The sequence below is a fragment of the Ochotona princeps genome, chromosome 1, assembly GCF_030435755.1.
Source record: "Ochotona princeps isolate mOchPri1 chromosome 1, mOchPri1.hap1, whole genome shotgun sequence".
Classification (NCBI taxonomy): Eukaryota; Metazoa; Chordata; class Mammalia; order Lagomorpha; family Ochotonidae; genus Ochotona; species Ochotona princeps.
Window position 1 is genome coordinate 103,746,635 of NC_080832.1, and position 19,974 is coordinate 103,766,608.

The 19,974-nt window shown below is 37.5% G+C and overlaps 1 protein-coding gene across 1 annotated transcript in view; it reads left to right on the forward strand.

The window, feature by feature from the left end:
- SUPT3H (SPT3 homolog, SAGA and STAGA complex component) overlaps nucleotides 1–18,934 on the forward strand; it is a 385,298-nt gene extending 366,364 nt beyond the window's left edge. Inside the window, exon 11 of the mRNA XM_058662338.1 lies at nucleotides 18,786–18,934. Within this exon, the coding sequence (XP_058518321.1) occupies nucleotides 18,786–18,827 (42 nt within the window). The 3' untranslated portion in view covers nucleotides 18,828–18,934. The remainder of the gene's footprint in view (nucleotides 1–18,785) is intronic.
- Nucleotides 18,935–19,974: the final 1,040 nt, after the last annotated feature.

Below are 19,974 nucleotides of genomic sequence, written 5' to 3' on the forward strand. Positions count from 1 at the left end.
TAAAATGTAGTTCCCAACCAGTGGTATGATAGCTCTAGGGTGTGTCAAGTGGCATTAGGTATACATAAACATAAGCATACGTGTGAGTTTTGCAGTCCTTGTTCCCTGTAGTAAATATTTATGTAATGGCTAAGCTGAGTCGTTGTAACCAATCATGACTGATTCCCTTTAATGTGCACACACTGTTTGTGACCAGACTAGCAGTCTCAGGTCATTTACAGAACTTTTCCACCACCACCACCACCACCACCACCACCACCCCACCCCATAGAACTTTCCACAACAAAGGCAGAGAGGTATGTTATCCCTAGCAAAAATAAATGTATCAGCAAGCTCCTGATTTATGCCTGAGGGCTTAATTTGATCCTGAAAGTCAGTTCACATTTATGTGCTTTCAAGTTCTGCTTTTAAAATATGGAAAAAGCCAAGAAATTGGATGAAACTATATTCTGAAAGTTACACCTCTGATATAGAAAGGTTTTTTTTTTTTTTTCTCTCTCATTTTCAGGAAATTTTCTCAGAATAAGACTTAAATGTTCAAAAAGGTTAGGGCCTCCCAAGTTCTCTTCAAGGACCCTTCTCAGTTTCCCTGCAATATACATGAGTATCCAAGTCTTCTCTGCTTTCTCCGTTCTTTCCTTTATAGGAGCTTCCTTTATTTCATGTGTAGTCTCCTTCCTCATGCTTTATTGAAGCAGTCTAGGGTTCCTCTTAGAGATTTTGTGATGTCTGTACTACTCCTAGACCTCTTGCAACTCTCCCTATGGCAATTAAGAGGCCTTGAAGTCTTACTTTTTTTTTTTTCAGATTTATTTGATTTATTTGGAAGGCAGAGTAATGGAGTACACACACACACACACACACACACACACACACACACATTTTCTGTCTACTGATTCACTGCCCAAGTGGTCATGACAGTCCAAACTGTGCCAAACCAAAGAAACACTATCCAGTTCTCCAGTGTGGCTGGCAGGGGCCCAAGTATTTGGACCATCATCCACTTCTTTCTCAGGCTCATTAATAGGGACCTAGATCAGAAGTAGAACTGCTAGGTCTTGAACGAATGTTCCAACATGGGATGCCAGTGTCACATGCAGTGGCTTAATTTGCTGTGCCACAATATGAAAGCAGAACTCCCTTTTCCCCTTAAGATAGATTTATTTATTCATTTATTTGAAAGACAGAATTAACAGGAAGGAGGGTGAAATACAGAAAGAGCTCTTCCATCTGCTGGTTCACTCTGCAAATGTTTCTATCCACCAGGGCTAAGCTGGGGCAGAGCCAACAACTTTATTTAGGTTTCCTGCATTAGTGCAGGGGCTCAAATGCTTTGGCCATCTTCAGCTATTTTTCTCAGGTGCATGAGCAAGGAACTGGATCAGGAATTTAAACTGGTACCCATGTGGGATGCTGTCATTGCAGATGGCAGCTTAATTGACATGCCACAATGCTGACTCCCCAGATCCTAACCCGTAAAGAGATCATTGAAATCAATAATATTTATCCTTAACTAGCCTTCTGCATTAAGATGAAGAAAAGCTCATTTTTGTTAAATCTAAAGTATGGTGCAAAGTGAGAGAGCAAAATTGGAAAGCAAATTGACAAAAGAGCAAGGTAAGGAATGGCTAAAAAATATATATATACACATATACCATTCTGTATGTATATATATATATATATAGAGAGAGAGAGAGACAGACAGGCAGACAGGCAGGCAGACCCATTTTGGGCAGCTCTCCAGAATGGGATTTCAAGCGCTCTATAAAGAAATACCATTTCAAAGCTTTGTGGTGCCTGCTGATTGCATCTAATGGTAGGATGTGAATGGATGGCTTAGATGTACCACATTGAATCTCCTGAGACCCCGTTTTATGCCTCAGCTGTCTGTTTTCCTCCCAAACAAGGCCTAGTACATAGTAGGCATTTAGTAAGAGTTTGCCAAAATGAATTGATTTTATACTTATATACACTGTTTGGCTTACTGGTAATGCAGTACTACTCTAACATAATTTTTATATTCAACTTAGCCCTTTCTAATGAAAACATAGCATGCCATGTAGAAATCCAACAACTTTGGAAATTTATCAAATGTTGCTTTTTCATTTCCTAATCCTAAAACTGTGATGGATAAATCCTGACTAGCCCCCAAAAAGCTTTAGTATTTTTCATCCACTGTACTAATAGTTTATATACAATAAAATTCTCCCTTTAAAATAGATGATAATGTGTCGTATGTGTATAGGCGTAACCCCCATTAGTTAGGGTAGACAGCATTTCCATTGCTACAAGTGTTCTTGTACAACTTGGTAGTCAATCTGCTCTCAATCTCCAGCCCTGCCAACCAGTAATCTCTCTTTTGACCCTGCAACTTCTCCATTTCTGGAATGTCATATCAATGAAATCATGTATATGTAGCCTTTAGCGTCTGACTTCTTTCATTTGGTATGATGCATTTGAAATCCATCCTCATTCTTGCTTGTAGCAATAATTTATCCCCTTTTTTAAAAGTCCGCTGACACATGATTTATTTTAATTTCCTTTCTTCCTTGATTCCTTTCTTTCTTTGATCAGAGAGGGAGAGAGACGGAGATCTTTGATCTGATGGTTCACACCCCAAATACATGTAACAGCTAAGCTAGCCAGTTAAGTCAAGAGCCTGGAATCCAGTGGGGTCCTTCAGATGGATGACAGGTTCCCAAGCCCTCGGTTCATTATCTGCTGAATTCCACCATCTGCTTTACCTGGGAGCTGAAATCAGAAGTGAGATACTCAGACACTCAGATGTGGATAGGATGCAGGCATCCCAAGGATCATGTTAACTAAGGTCATGCTATGCTAAAGGCCTACTCCAACTCCTTTATGTTCGTGAAGAGTATTCCATTCTGTTGTATCTGGGCATTGGACATTTGGGTGATTTCTAGGTTGTGACAATTCTGAATACTCTTACATTAAAAATATAGAAATATTTAGATATAAACCTTTAGTGGGCATATTTTATTTCCTTTGAAGTTATAATATTTCCTTTGAAGTTAGTAATTTTTCTCTGTATGTGTAAATTGTTAGCCAATAAGCTTTTCTTATCATAAGGACACAAAGATGTTCTCCTATATCATGTTATACAAGGTTCTTATGCTTGGGTCTGTTTCATTTCTAGTTAACATTTATATATGGTGTGAAGTGAGTAGCAATGTTCATTCTTTTATGTATGTGAATTTCCAATTGTTCCAACATTGTTTCTTCAAATGACTATCCTTTCCCTATTGAATAATCTTGGTACCTTTGCCAAAATAAATTCACCAAAAAATCTGTACTATTAATTCTTTCTCTTTCATGTTTTGCATTGATCTGTATCTCTGTGTACCTGCACCACCATCTTGATTATTTTATACTGAATGTTGAGATCAGATCATGTGCGCCATCCTAATGTGCATTGTTGTGGTGGTTGTTTTCCAACATTTTTTGCCTGGTTAGAATCTTTTGAATTTTAATGGAGAGTCAGCTTGCCACTTTATTTAGGAAAGTATCATGGAATTTAGAAAAGAATTACATCTGAATCTGTAGATAAATTTGTGCTGCTGTCTTATCAATATTATCAATATTATATTCTTATCCACTAACATGTTTTATTTCTCCCATTAAATCTTGAATTTTACTCAGAAGTGTTTTTTCAGTATATATCTATTCCACATATTTTGGTAAAATTTCCTCTAAAAGTATATTTTAATGCATTTGGAATTTCAATTTCTTCTTGATTGCTAGTATGTAGAAATCCTGTTTCTTATGTTGACCTTGTATTTTTCTACCTTGCAAAACTCATTAGCTCTAGAAAGTTCTTATACTCGATTTTTTGTGCTTTCTATATACACTTAAGTATTTTTGTCTTCATGCTATGCTTCACTGGTATTAATGGTGAAATGGGACAAGTGAGAATGGGTATCCTTGCTTATCCCTGATGTTATGTTGGGGAAAGTATTTATATTTTCATCGTTAAGACTGATGTGTGTTTCTCATGGAGGTGATGTGTCTTATCAGAATGAAGAATATCATTTATTGTCTATTTTCATGTATATATACATGCCATATTTTCAGAATTCTAGCATCTCCTTATTTATATCTCTTAGAGCATTGGAACAACTTATTTTTGTTTCCACAAAGAACATATCTTTTGTTAGCACACCAAACTGTATCTGTCACAAATGTGGGGTTTAACTTTTAATAGTTCCCAATTTTTAACAATATTGGATGCTTTTGAGCTAGTTCACAATGTCCCTTGGGAAATTCACATTGTGCCCAGGTTACATCCCTCCCCTGTAACAAACAAATGTCAGTAGACATGGGTCATTTTCCTTGAGCGGTGTCTCTTTGTTCCCACCAAAAACAGTTGACATCATTGAACAGTGAATGATTCATCTGGTTTAAGCAGCCATAACCATGAACTTGTACTAGTGCCTAGTGATATGATAAATGGTCCTTTCTTGTCTCACAAGAGACTAGATAAACAGGCCTATCTGTCACCACACTGTAATCACGTCCCTTGTGTGAAAGCACAAACCCAGACTGCTGTTACATCACTGGAATTTTAAAGAACAATTTTTCTTTTATGTAATCTAGTTGTAGTTCTAGTATTTATAGCATTTTTTAAAACAGGGATGTGACAATATAAGCTTTTGCATGATTTGTGATTGGTAATCTGTCTCACTCTTTCCATTAATTTTCTCATATTGAAATCATCCCCAGGCCATGACTAGCCTCATGATCTCAAACCTGACAGGTTTATTATTAAGCTGATATCAGTAAATAATACGTTTTTGTCGAGGAAGCACACCTTTCACATTTATCTCCAAATCTAAGCTACTTTTGATGAAACTTTACCCATGACCTAGCATTCTCAGCACTGTTTCTTCTTGAAAGAATTCATAGTACTTTCCATTGCTAAATGAACTTTCTGTAAGACTTCAACCCTAAAGAAGCGGTGGATCACATATAATATATGACATAGTTTGAGATGCTCATAAATTAGTCTTTGTATGTTGTTATATGTAAGTCAAGATTGCTGCTAAGTGCTCCAGATACACATCTAGTACCTCTTTCTCCCAAGTAACATCATAGTATTGATGAGATTTTCTACTTCCCCATATAGATCTTCACAAACTATATGACACCTATATATTTAAGAATCTTGTCAGGGAATTGCTTCACTGCAATCTAACTGCCTCTGAAAAAAGATAATTTAACTGATAATATTTGGATATTTTAAAAGAAAATAGAAAAGTTGATTGGGAGGTGGTTTCCTATTCACATGAGGCTACTTCAAAAACATCATGAAAATTGGAATTAAAGAATAAAACTTTTGTATAAAGGAAGTTTTAAATTCATGATTAGTTTTATTAGTACATATATTTGAGATGTTACATATACAAAAATTTCAATATTTTTACACCAAAATAAACTTATCTTTCAATTCCAATTTCTATAGAACTTTTGAGATACCAGCTCTATGTTTTTAGAGCTCACACTCAGTCCTTGCCAATGAGAATATGAGCAACGGACAGCTGAATATCACTTCACCTTTTTGGGGATGAAAGCCCTGGTTCTTTCATTCAGTAGGATTATGACTGCGTCCTTGAAAAGGCTATGTTTGAAGGCTTTCTGTGTACAAAGGTGCAGGTGAACACACATACACTTCCAAGTAAATTTATCCCTCTCCCTCTACCCTGGTCCAAAATGATGACTGTTTCACTGGTTCCTCAGGCATACCCTCTGCGGTTCACAGAGAATACACACAGGGAAATATTAGAAGGAAGTTTGGCCATTCTTAGTGTTTGCATCATCCCGCCAAGATTTTCCTTTAAGATATGATTCCAGTTATACAAGTACATTCTGAACTTGTATCTACAAGGCATCTGCGCTTTAGTGTCCATGTGATTCACTTCCTTACTTCTTTTAGTCCTCTTACTGATTCTTTTTGAGAGAAACAATACCTACTACCTCCTTGAATCCCCCACCCTGCCACAGTTGTTGTTCCAGCACTTCTTGGCATTGGCATGGTGTATATATACTTACTTCTAAGTTGTTTAATTCTACCATAATGAAAGAGTTGATATATTCATCCTATATCCCCAGCACTGAAAGTGTCCATAGCAGGTTGTAGGCATTCAATAATGAATGAACATTAATAAATGAACAAATGATTAACATATGTAGACCAGGACAGTGTTTCAGAACTTGTGACCCTTAGTTCCCCAAGAGTCTTCCCAAGATACATTAAGCTAGACTAGAGAGGGAATGTCTAATAACTCTTGATGTTTTCAACAATATAAATACTGCTGTGATTAGTAAAATTCATTTAAACACATCAGTTAAAGCCTTTCATTATTACATATTTTCCCAATCAGTGGCTACCAGGAGTAAAAGTATTCCCGAGTGAATGTCCTTAATTTTTTTTTATTTCTTGATGCACAATTTTTTCATCATAATATATTTCTAAATATTCCCATGTACATAGTTAAGATAGTTCCTAGGCCAAAAATAAAACTCCTTAGTTGCTATTTACCTTTAAAACGTTGAAGGTATTTTCCTTCCTCTAAAGTCCATTACTTGATACTTTCTTTTCTTATATTTTCTTTTAGTGCTTGAGATGAAAATAGCACAGATTTAATGATATCACACTAGCATTTTCCTCTCTAGATGTATCATTTAGGGAAGCTTTTCTATAAGTACGCTTTAGGACAATTCTTTGTTTCAAGTGACTGTAGCACCTCTGTCTCTTCTGCAAAAGTCAGTTAGAGAAACTTCCTCACTGAATGAGTAGAAGCAGACTTGATCTCACTTTGAAGCTCTCATCCCAGAAAACTGGGGATTTCAACATTATAGACACAGTCATTTCTGCTTGCTAAGCTGATGTAGGTTTTCTGGGAACTTTCACAGTGGCCTTAGTTTCCAGACTGAGTTAAAACTGGAGAGGTGGAAGAAGCCAGATTTCTTCTAATACCATTAAGTGGGTTACCATCTGTATTAATTGCCTAGGGACTGTTTTAAAAATGTATCACAAATCAAGTGGCTTTAAACAACAGAAATATACTGTCTCACAGTTCTATAGAGCCAGAACCCGAAATCAAGGTGTCAGCAGGTTTGGTACCTGCTCTGGGCCTCTGCCAGCTTTCAGTGATGGAGAGCCGTTCTTGGTGTTGCTTAGCTGAAGATGACTTACTCCAGTCTCTCTGCCATCTTCACATGGTGTCTTCCCTGTGCCTATCTTCTTGAAAGTACAGCAGTTCATAGATTATGGCCAACCCTTATAGCCTCATCTTAATCCAGTTATGTCTACTGCAAAGACTGTTTATTCTCTAGATCAAATTCTTTGATACTGGGGAATAGGACTCTACTAATATATAATATGCTAATATAATATACTAATATATAATAATATCATAAGTAAAATAGCCCTGGTATAAGACCCATAGAAATAGCCTTATTAATGTCATTTTTATGTTTATTTTATTTTTATAATCTTACTTAATGTCATTTTATGAAACAAAATACCCAATAAGCTTAATTCAGCATGCCATATTAAAGTGGTAGATACAGAAATCTGGTATTACTTATTAATGATTAAGGATTTTTGACATGTTAATTTTTTGAAAAATTTATTTGAAGGGCACAGAAACAAAGACTAAGACAGACAGATGTACAGAGATCTTCTATCCATTGATTTATTCGCCAAATGCTCATCACAGCCAGGGCTGGCAGTCTCCCATGTGGGTTGAGCCACCACTATTGCCATTTCAGGTATACACTAGCAGAAGCTGGAACTGGAGCAGGGCCCAAACACAAACATACATTCTGATAGGGGATATGGGATATGGGCAACTCAAACACCATTAACTGCTACATTCAACACCTGCCTTGGTTTTCAAGATTTTGAAAAACATTCTTTATAACCTAACTTTAGAATAGCAAAATAATGTAATACCTTCTCTTCGGCTCTTTTTGTAAACAAGAGGTTTAACTTGTCTTCATAAACAATACTGATCATGAGCAAATCTGAGGATCCCTTCTCACCTAAATATATTTTATGAATACCTGCCTTCTCTTCCATGATAGCAGTTGTGCCATTGTTTAAAAATTCTTAAGAAGCTTATGATAGCAGTTATACAATTCTTTAAGAAAAACCTAAACTTGAATATTTTTTACTTAAATTATTTACTGAGCATCTAAATATACAACATTATGAGAGCTTTTATTCTGGGTAAAACAGTGTTTAGATGGTGGGAGTTATTAATTAACAATATTAACATTTCCAAATAGAAATATATATCACAGAGTTATTTAATGGATATACATTTGTTAAAGTGAAACTTCCCAAGCATATGACTCGTTATATGTTGCCATAATTAAACTAAAAATACATACTGAATACAAATATAAATACTTTCCCTTCGGTTTTGCATCACCAAATTCTTCAATGTACATTATCATGATCAAATGCCAGTATCTCTTCTGTAAAGTTAGGTTACAGCATCATGTTTTCAGATACAACAACCTTGTTTGGCTTTCTTATATTAAAAATTGGACTTTTTAATATCATCATATAATTCTGTTTATATAAAGAATTGGAAAGAAAGCATAGCATCTCCGTGTGCTCATTTCATCCTGGGTGGCTAAATGGCTTACAACAGCCAATGCATGAAAATGGCCTAGATTGAATGAATTAACAAAATCACAAAAGGAAACCACTGTAGGAAATAGTTTTACACATGTAATTGCTGAAACCCTCTGGTGAATGTGTCAATCTGTACTAACTAAATAAATTTGTTTATAGACATGTTCTGTATTAGCTTCCACTCTTTCACAGTCCTTTGCCAAACAAAATCCCAGTAGAAGTAGGATGTTCACACCCGAGTAGGAGTTTCTTGGATAAATATTTTTACTATATGGAGACCAAAACCACTTTTACAAATTTCAGGCTTTGATTGAAATACTATATTTCTTTAGGTTTTTTTCTCCCATGTTTTCTCCCAGCAGCTGCTTGTGTGTTAGTTGCCTCCTCTCCCCTCCCTGGGTTCTAGTGCACAAGAGCCCGGCTGCTTGAATTGGAAGCCAAGATGTCTTGAGCATGCAAAGGAAGACCAGCCCATTAGCAGATGGACTTGAGAAGTAGAGAACGGTCCATTTGCATAATAATTCTTCTCTACTCCTAAGTATAGTTATTACACATCATCGGACTACATTTTTGTAGATTCCTGCTTACCTTTCACCTGAGTGAATAAAACACATAAAAATAAAATTCATTCAGCTCATCCTCAAAATATCATAGTAAGATTTACCAAAAAATTGCAGACACTGTCTTTCATAAGGATGACTCCCATCTCAACTCTTTTTCAATAAAGGCTTCTAAGTAAATCTTCAACTTTATTTTCATTTCTTTGAAAGGCAGAGAAACAGGAAATAGGAAGGAAAAGAGAGAGAGAGAGGGAGAAATCTTCCATCCACTGAATCACTGTTTGCTCATGGTAGCCAGAGTTGGGCCAAACTTGGAACTTAGTCTCCTGCTTGGGTGGTAGGAATACTTGAGCCATCACCCACTGCCTCCCAAGATGTCAGCAGGAAGCTGGATTTGGAAGTGTTGCTAAATGTTGAACCCAAGGGCCTCTAACATGGAGCACATCTCAGTTGCTGTGTTAGCCACTATGCCAAACTTATGCCCAGATCTAAATTTTTGCCACAAATGGTTTGGAACAAGAATCTCAAATTGACATCTTAATTCTCTAGGCATGGACCTAAAGATCTATTTTGTTGATTTGGCTGTTGACTAATAAGGCAACAGTTTTTAAACTGTTCAGCTTCTGTATTTTATGCTAATCTGAGCCTTCCCACTGTATTTGAGAGATAGCATGATCAGTCAGCAATTGACGTGGCCAGTAATAGTAGTTGTGACCAGGAAGGGATCTAGGTCTCTGTACCATCCCAGTTACTATGATCCCAGAAATCTACCTTTTAGAATAATTAGACCAATGACAAATAAAATGAATATTGTCATTGTTACATACATAATCTATCTGACTTGGCATAATCGATGCCTCAGCTGAGTTCATCATTTACTATGATAGTTGTGTTCATGTTCATCTTTCATACCGGAGGTTATATTTCATTTATGATATTTCAAGGTAAATATCTCAAAATAGCCAAGGCAGATTGTAAATGTCCATGGCAAATCCCATGACCATAAAGGTGTTATAACCATTACGTGTATAATGTGCTCACAGTGAAAGAATGTGCTAGGGAAAGACAAAGAGGGTTGGAGGAAGCATAACTTCCTATTGCCAGAATACCACAGTTCAATTTGGAAATAAAAGGCCAAGACAGAATATTCCAAGTTAAATAGAAAATGTTATATATAGCAGTACTGAATAAAATATATTGAATACTGAATTATATACTGAATACTAAATAAAATACAGTAACCTGAAGGAATTTTTTTTTGTATTTTTTGAATGCTTATGTAACATCCATGTAATTTCCTACCTGGATTTTGATGAACACTTGATAGTGTGGGCTAGTGTCTTGTATTTAATCATTGTTGACTAGCCTGTAGATTGTCATTTGAGAATAAAAAAAGTCCTGCTTTTTCTCCTCTCAGTTTTATCTGGAGCACTCCTGCCTGTTCCCTTTACATTTCCAACTCTGGTCTCACCACCCTCCACCTCTACTGTTCTCTTACATGGGTCCCATTATACTTTATTTTGTAACTTCCATCACTTTTTCATTTATCATTTAATGTATGTCTTGACCATCAGACTGTCCACCTTAGAGGGCAGGAACCACATCTGTGAACCTACTGTGTGCTCTGCACCTTACATTCTGTGTTTTTGTTGAATGAATGAATGAATGACAGGAAATTCACAAAGGAATATACCTTCGCAGGTGGCTACCAAATGTGGTTAATTTCATTCATGACGATGTCCTAGTTCTGCATCACAAATTTTTGTATTCATTATCTTCAAAAATTCTCAGAAGCTGTTATTATTTATTTATTATCTAATCAAATTGATGTACTTTGACAAAGTACCTATTGATGCCCATCTTCTTCTTGGATAGTTTGTTTTGTTTTGTTTTTATGCCACAAAGACCACTGGGGCAGTTTTATTTTTCATTTTACCTGGTATTGTAATTATCTGGGACCTTGAGCTTTCAACTGAGCAACATGTCTACAAAACAAAAATTGTAAATAATAATAATAATACGTTTTATATTATTTACTATAAGCTTACATTTCATAACTTACCATAACTTACAAGTTAACTGTTATTTTTGTTTTTTTAATACAGAGCATTTGAACCTTAAATGATTACACATAGCAAAATAATTTGTCAGTGTTATTTTTGATGACTTAAACAATTCTGACAGAACAAGGTGGTTGACTTGATTGATGGATGCGTTTTCATTTTGGGAAGTTAATCAATAAGGAAAAGCTCAGAAATGCTCCCAGTGGGAACTGAAACCTAATACCAGGGCAACTGTTTCCTTTGTAGCACTGCCAGTGATTGGTTTCTAAAGGTCGCTTGGGAAGTGTTGCTGCTGGTTATCTTGTAACATGTTAAGTGTGAGGACTAAACCCAGCTTTTAGTATCTGAGACTGAGCTCAATCCCTGTTGTCATGAGAAACACATGTTAGCATAGCTCCTTATTGTCCAGAGGAAGTCAAGTTCTCTGCAATCAAATGCATTTATTCATTAGGTGAACATTTATTCAGTGCCCTAACTAACTAACCAAGCATTGGGATAAATCTTGGACATCCAAAGAGAAATTCTCTACCTGTTGGAGGGAATAAGTCAGTCAAGACAAATGTGAACTAACTCGTTAGAGCTGAACCTCTCCAGAAATTGGTATTTTTATTAATCATTGCAGACTTCTGTGTTTTCATCTAAATTCATATAACATCATGGAATATTTTATTCATGTAAATGATCCCCTTTTAGTCTCATAAAATTGCTAGGTAATCTTTACCAAAAAAGAAACTTTTTTCTAAATGAACTGTATCAACTGTTTAATTATTTTGCGCAACAACAACATCAAAAAACATAGCTTTCATATAATATGATATGACTTGGACAGTTAAAGATGGTCATTTTTAGTGAGTGAGTTTCATTTAGGCATTTTTGTACTCAGAAATGTCTTGATAATAGCCCAGAAATATAAAAACCCAATGTTAGCATTCTTTAACAAAGTAAGAATAATCTGATATAAAGTTAGAGAAAAGTATGCATAAAATGACAAGTTCCTTAAGATTTATAGGCCTAGAGTTACTAGAAATAGAATGAGAGTTAATGCTATGTCTTTTTTTGCTGGTTCTGCCAGCTATAGAAGACCTCTTATTTAAAGGGCAGGGCTCCCTGAACTGTTCTTAAATCAAGACTCTGCTGTCTGAAAAATCGTCCGCCCATCCCCGGGGTATTTGTAACACGGGGAAGTATATGGAAAGGAGAATGTCTAATGAAAAGTTTTGTTATAACATCATATGATTCTCTGTAATATCAGACTAAGAGGGAAATTATCAAGGGGAAAGTAACATGGCAATAGTACAAACAAGATGTGCCTATTTGTATTTATGTTTGCTAATGAAATTCAGCCATGATTCCCACTTTGATTTTAAGAGTCTTAGACCACCGTTCAGGTTTTTGTTTTGTTTTGTTTTGTTTTTTGTTATAATTAAATCTGTTGCCCACACGCAGATACAAGGGCAGGAAAGAAATAGAGAATACTTTATCTTTTAAGAAGCTATTGCATTGCTTTGATATGAAGCTCCAGAACTTCAAAGATTTCTAGTATTAAAGCAGAACAATATGTCTCTCAGAGTGCTGTCATATCCTTAGGCAAAGCAAGAGGCCAAGCGAAGGCACGGATTTCAAATCCACTGTGGCCCACAGTCAGCAGAGTTGAGTTGGGGCAGATACAGGCCATGAACAACCTGAGTTTGATGTGGTCTTACTCAGTATGGTCTACAGATTGCAGTCGTAAAGTAGGGAGAAAAGGCCAATTTAAAAAAAAAAAAAAAGCACACCTGATTATGACTATAAAGCTTCAGACTGGGGAGGACAGAGAAGAGACTTGTGATACAGTTTATACGAGAGTCATGAAATGCCTGTCCCTAGCCCAGCTCATCTGGGGATTAAGAAGTAAGATGTGATAAGGGCTGTGAAACTCCTACTTCTGGTTTACTCTGCTCCCTCCCTTCCTTTTCCTCCCAGTAGAACTCAGCCAGTAAGTATATTACCTTGGCCCTGTTTACTTTTTTCATCCCTGGGAGAGTAGAGAAGAGCTTCTGAGAGAGCCCAGGTTCTTGGGAGCCTGTAACCCACAAAACATCCAAGATGCATAGTGCCTAGTTATATAGTTATACCCAGTTACTCAGAAGTTAATGGTAGTTTGAGAAGCAATGAATGTATATTGCAAGTGGCATATCACCCCCTTGAAGATCCTAAAAGATGCATACATTTGACTCAGAGCCTTTTAGCCAAGGCTGTCTTAATTATTTTGATTTTTTGTCCATTTATCAAAGTTACTATTTGGGGCACTCAGCGAAATTCACTGATTCTCCAAGGGAGATATATTGTATAGCAGAAGAACCAGAAGTAGAAATAAAAGCTCCCCATGGCCTGGCCGTTTCTAACTACTCATCTGTCCTGCTTGGGACAGCATTAAGTCATTCCCAGCCCACAGTGCCTTCACTTTCGTTCCGTTCCCAGGGCTCTTAATCTGGAAAAACAGTTTCTCTTGCTACATCTGTTTTCTCCATTATGAACCGAGAAGCTAAGCTCAAAGCTTTGGGGAGAATTAGAACCACCCAATAAGAGCCTCAAACTGGGTGCAGAGTCCTTAGTTCTCCTCCTGTGACCATCACTGCATCTGAATCGCCATTTCTTTATCCGTTCAATGAAAAATTGGGGTAGAAGAGTTCAGAAATTCTGATTTCAGAGTTCCAGTGGTCTTTGATTTTGCATACTAGCAGAAGTTTCATTCAGTTTAAATGAGCAGACTTAATTTCCAGGTTCCTTTCTGCTTATGATGGTCACTTGTGGCTCTGTGCCTCAGCAGCGACATCTCAGCAGCTGAAAAGGAAGCCTGCAGGGAGGAGCCTGAGACTGACCCATCTGCTCCTGGTGTAAAAACTGCAATTTCAAAACCATAATTTCTGTGTCTTCTACATTGCTTTCATTAATGCCAACATTAGACCTTCCACTGGGAATTACTATTTACTACTTAGACGGGACACGCTCTGAAATCATTCCATTTATTGACAAATCGATTGTGAGATCCCATTAATGAAATACTCGTCCATTCTTTATAGGTGCTTCTAAAACCTGCCAAAACCTGAGTCCACAAAGAACAATTGGCTTTCAAGGACTGGAGCTGGAGTTTCTGTTGTTTTTAAAGCTCTCCAAGTGATTTTGACACACAGTGTTCCACACTGTGATACTCTGCTTAAGGCCAGTTTTGAATACCTGTAAATGGAAAATGATTTTGACTTAAGGTTCATCTCAGCCCTCTGAAGTATTGTGTCAGGCTGATCTAGTTAAATTCAAAGTAAAAATTTAATTTGCTCTTTATATGATGTTTAGCAAAAAAGGAACTTGTTAAGACTAGGAAAACATGTTTCCTGAGTGGAGTAAATTATGCCATATTTTAACGGGGGTTGTTTGTTTTGTTTAAGACAATGTGGTAGAAAGAAAAGAACGCAGGCCCTGGATTTTAAATCCTGAATCTATCACTGAGTAGTCATGTCACTTTAAAAAGGAGAACATGAGACTTTTCTTACTAGTTGTGGTAAGGCTCAAATTAGATATGGACTTGAAGGCACTTCGTAAACCATAAAACCACACATCTCAGCATTTTTTTAATCTTTACCCCTCCCTGTTTTGAGAAATACATAAATCTCATGCCTCTTAAAAATGTTATTTGAAATTAAATATTGTGACTAAAAGTAAAAAAGCAGACCAAAGGCCGCTTTGTTTTCTGCCTCCTTGGAAACGACCTCTCAATCCGTTTTCCTTGTGGTAATTCAGAATGTCAACATTAGACTGGAAATTCAGGAACATCAAGGACCGTGTGACCTGTCTTGCTGTCCCATGTGCCACCAAGCATTGAAGGAAGGACTCAGTAAAAATTGACTAAAATCAGCAAGTTTGTAGGAATTCAGACAATAGAATCAAAATCCTCCTTATAAGGTGTTTGAGAAATGAAGTATTTACAAGCCAATTTTCTGGAACCTGCTACAGTGAAATTCTTATGATGTTTTATCTAAATTTGAGAAAGCAGAAAATAATAAGGAAAGTAATTAATGAGAATAAAAAATATGTCTGAGCCAGGGGATGAGATTATCTATAGATCATGCTTTATTAGTTCAAAAGGCACAAAAGTTGTAACTACAAGGTAAATTTTCTGACATATTTATCTTCTTTTACACAAGACAAATATTCATCTTTGGCTTCTTAATATTTGTATTCTTTAAAATGTACCAATTGATATTGACCTATTAAAAAAAGAAAAGTAAGCCACTTGGGGATTCTGGTGATTTCTTATCCATATACAGATAGCCAAAATAGAAAAATAATGTAAGAGGCAGGCGTGTGGCACAGTGGATTAAAACCACTGTTTAATCTGCCGTTGGTTGAAATTGCCTACATCCCATATCAGGGTGCCTGGGATCAACTCCCACCTCTGTTTCCAATCCAACTCCTACCAGTGCATCTAGGAAGCAGCAGATAATTGCCCAAATGTGGAGCCCTGCTGACCACATGGGAGACCCTGATGGAGTTCCTGACTTCTGGCCTCAGCTTGGCTCATCCCAGGCTCTTGTGGTTATCTGGAGAGTAAACCAGCAAATAGAAGACCTTGTTCTCTTCCCCCATCCTCATCACTCTACCTTTTCAATAAATAAATATTTTCTAAATCACAATTTTAGAAAAATCAAGAGCTAGTGTGATTCGCAATTGAAAGCAAAAAGCAAAAAGCTAGAAACTACAGTTGTCCCTTAAAAGAATATTAAATGTCATTTTTGGTGCCAACTTTGAGAAGTGTTAAAATATGTAAACTTTTCAACAGTTTCACAAAAGCACTGATGATTGAAAAGAGACCTTCATCAGATCATCGAAATAAAACTTCCGTAGTACCTGGTCCAGCTGGTTACTGGGCAGGTCTGATTGAGATATTGATTAAATCAGAGCTCTTCCTAGCAACTAGAAGTCCAGGTAATTTCTAGTCAGAGACTCGCTCTTACTAACCAGGAGTGTCTGTAAAGATGCAGAAACTGAGAACCATTCATGGGATTGACATAAGAAAGCAAGTGGGATACACAGTATTTCCTGAGAATGTGGCCTCTGGAAGGCCTTCATACCAATCCATGTTTAAATATAACTTGAGCGTTCTCAACACAAATAGAGGAATTCACAATTGACACAAAGATGAGTTGTCTTCATCCATCTTCTGGGAATGTTGCTTACTCAGGAACAGATGCCAAATGTGGGAGGTTCCCATCATGGCCCTACACAGGCAGCTTGCATCCTTTGTACATCAAAAGGAAAGCAGTGAGTCATGGTGGAGGACCCTGGGGGATTGCTTTGCTATAATTGCACTTTACTAATTACACATGATTGTTCCTTCTTTATTTTAGAATTAGAATAGAAATAACTCATTGCAAAAATCTAGGTCAGCTCTCAACTTTGGTTTTCTCATTAGATTTGACTACGTGAAAATCTATGTTATTAAGTAAGCCAGTCAGATTTCAGTTGTTTGCAAAATACAGTGGTAAGTCATCTGTGAAGGTGAGCTGACGTTTCCAAAGTGACCTTTTCAATACCCGAGAAAACCATATTGTCCACCCTGGAAAGGTTAAGCCTGGTTACTTCCCAGGTAAGCTCAGCCAAGACTCAAACCCCTAAGCCAGAACCTGCTTGCTGAAGCACTTCCACCACTCGCTTTTAAGAGAAACCCAGCTGTACTCCCAGAGCTGATTTATCTACATGTAAAACCATTGGTGTGCTTTAAATATGGTGTTACATTAAAGGTTGACACTGTTGCTGTCAAACTGAAAATATTAGGGTCAAAAAAGCTGAGAGTGTTACTTTGGCTTAAGCCTCTGCAAGGCAGTCAAGGTGGTAGTGGGCTCTTCACAGTCTGAGGCGGCTCTGCCTGCAGATAGAGGAAGACACCCCATCCATTCTGACGAGTTATTTGTGGCTGTCTGAGGATGTCTTTTATGATGTTCCCCAAGGCAGCATCTGAGGAAGGAGAGTTGGAATTCTCTAGTCCTGAGTAGGAGGACTTTTTGCTGTACTCCAGAAATGTACTGCAGCATAGATAGCCCGATGATTAGGAACAAGCTCGCTGAGCGCTGGCCAAAGAATGAAACTCGGAATGTGCTCCTGTTTTCCCATCCTAGCTATGCTAATCCAGAGTGGGCTTATGTAACAGCATGACCCATAGATGAAATCCCAGCCAGGCTTGCATGGCCTGACAGCCACAGTAAATCCTCTGTAGGTAGGCGCTTTCAAAGAAGGGTCTCAAGATAACTGAGTTTTATGACTAACAAAAGGTTATCCAGAAAAGTGTGTGTTTCACCTTGAGTTAATGGAAGTCTTTCTCAAAAGGTTAGGTTCACTTTTTGTTTTTTGTGTAATTGCAAATGTAGTGTAATCATTTTTAAAGATTGAGACTCTTCAGTCCCCTCATAGCGTTATCTTGATTTTAAGAGGTCATTCTGTATTTCTGTGATCTGGCTATTGACGGTAAATTTGTTGGGCTAAAAGTGGAAACTGAGGAACAGCCCCAGAGTTACTAGTTTCAGGAGAGAAAAATTTCCTAATACAAGATATTATAATTTTGTCCTTTTTTTCCCTGAAAATATGTTATTGAAAATTTCCATCTAATTGAGGGTCATTCATTCTCATAATGTGACTGTTACTAATTTAAATAATGAAAAAATATGTCAGTAAAGGGAGAATTTTACAACTGAAAACTGAATTTTGGTTCCACTCTACTCTGTCCTCAAAATAATATCCAGGACAAGGCACAAAAGTCCTGTGTGGTCCAGGTCTTCCAGTGCTGAAATGCAAAATACATCTCTTGGGACGAAGAACAGGGAATTTTGCTTTCGCTATTGGAATATGTGGTATTATTGCAATTAGTATCTGCTTTCCCTTTTCTTTTATAGGAACATTTCCCCACCATACATATCCACATGCACACACACACGTATGTAAGATCTTGTAACCTGTGAGTCCTCTATCGTGTGGAATTCCTCTGAGACCACATTTTAGGGGAAGGAAAGGCCTCAGTTCTTGTCTGTTCCCATACCTTTTCACTCAGACTATAAATTAGGACTTGGAAGGCTGTAATGAGTCAGTAATTTATAGACTATTAGGCTACTTAGTTAGAAATGATTCTTGAGCATGTCGAATGGAGAACATATGTTTGTAAAAGACAAGCAGATTCAACACAACATCTCTTTGGCCTAACCAAGCCCAATCAATTAACAAAATACATGTCTTATTTTGCATATCTCCTGCTTCCCAAATATAGGATCACTAACCACTTGTTAACCACATTAACTTTTTAGTAGATAGAATGGTTGCCACAGCTTTGCCACCAGAACTGTTCAGATTAAGCACCCCGCTCGATGTAGCCACCAGACTCTAGAAAACAGGAAGAAAGCTCTGCTTGTTCTCTGCCTCTTTTCCCTTTGACTGGATGTGATAATTCACTGCAGATTTCTTTTTCTTTGTCAGAGTGCCTACCGCAGGAGTGGGATGCCGTTTCTAGCCTGCTGATGGAACTGTGACTGTGCCTGCAACAACAGGAAAAGCAGTGTTGTACTAAGGTTATTTCTTTCCCCTTCCTTGGACAAAATAAAACACAAGTTTGCCTTCTTGGTATCCTAGGGAGTGGGCTGGTTTGTTGTGACTATCAACTGGCTGACTCCTCTTTTCCAGCCCCCTCAACCTTTTGTCTTGTTTACTAGATGGGCTGGTTAGCTAATTAATGGCAGGATGTTTGGGATAGTGTGTAGGTAGACAAAAATGCAGATCATACAATTTTGAAATTTTAAGTTGGAATGGGTTTGCTGCCCTAGGCTCACGTATCTTGAAAGCAGTGTCCTCCCCCACCCCCTATTGTTTAGTCTGTGTTTTATTTTATGCAATTTAGGACCCAGGTTTGGAACAAAGAAAACTAAGCTTAAAAGACAGTCTACCCTCCCACCACCCTACCAACTCTACTTTCCAACAGTCATTGGGGAAAAAATGTACATGAACTTAAAGACCACTCCTTTTAGAAACTTAGACTGATGGAAAGTCTGATGGACTGAGTGAACTTCTGTTCCCATCTCCTTCCTTCCCCACCTCCTGGCCCACCATACATGAATCCTTTGCATGCCGCAGTCTCGCAACTTCTGGCCATCCAACTACTGTATGTGTTTCTCCTTGCCTAGAGTCTCCTCCTCAGGATCTGTTCTCTGTTATCCCAGTTCCTCCAGTCCCATGCCCACCAGTCCTGCCTACCCAGCCCGTTCACAAGCAGAGTCCTCAGAATGGGATCTAGACTCAGGAAGGGGCAGAGTGAGAGCTTCCTTCCAAGCTCCCATAGCTGCACTAGAAACCAGGTGGAACAGGGGAGGGGAGTGGAGGGGAGTGTTGTGTCTTGTCTAGCACCTCAGCGTTTTCTCCAGTAAATAAGGAGCTGTAAGCCTTGAGAACAAATCAAAATGCATCAGACATAAAGTTCCTTGGTGAAACAGGAGTTGCAAAAAAACAAAAAAAGTTATTTCTTGCATTCTATAGTTTTGTGTAGTTTTACCCTTTTTTTCAGGTTTTTACCATCATGAAACAACCTTTATAAGGAATTAATAAAAATAAATGAGACACGTGAAAATTTTTTTTCTTGTGACCAAGTCATTGTCTCTGCTAATATGATTATGCC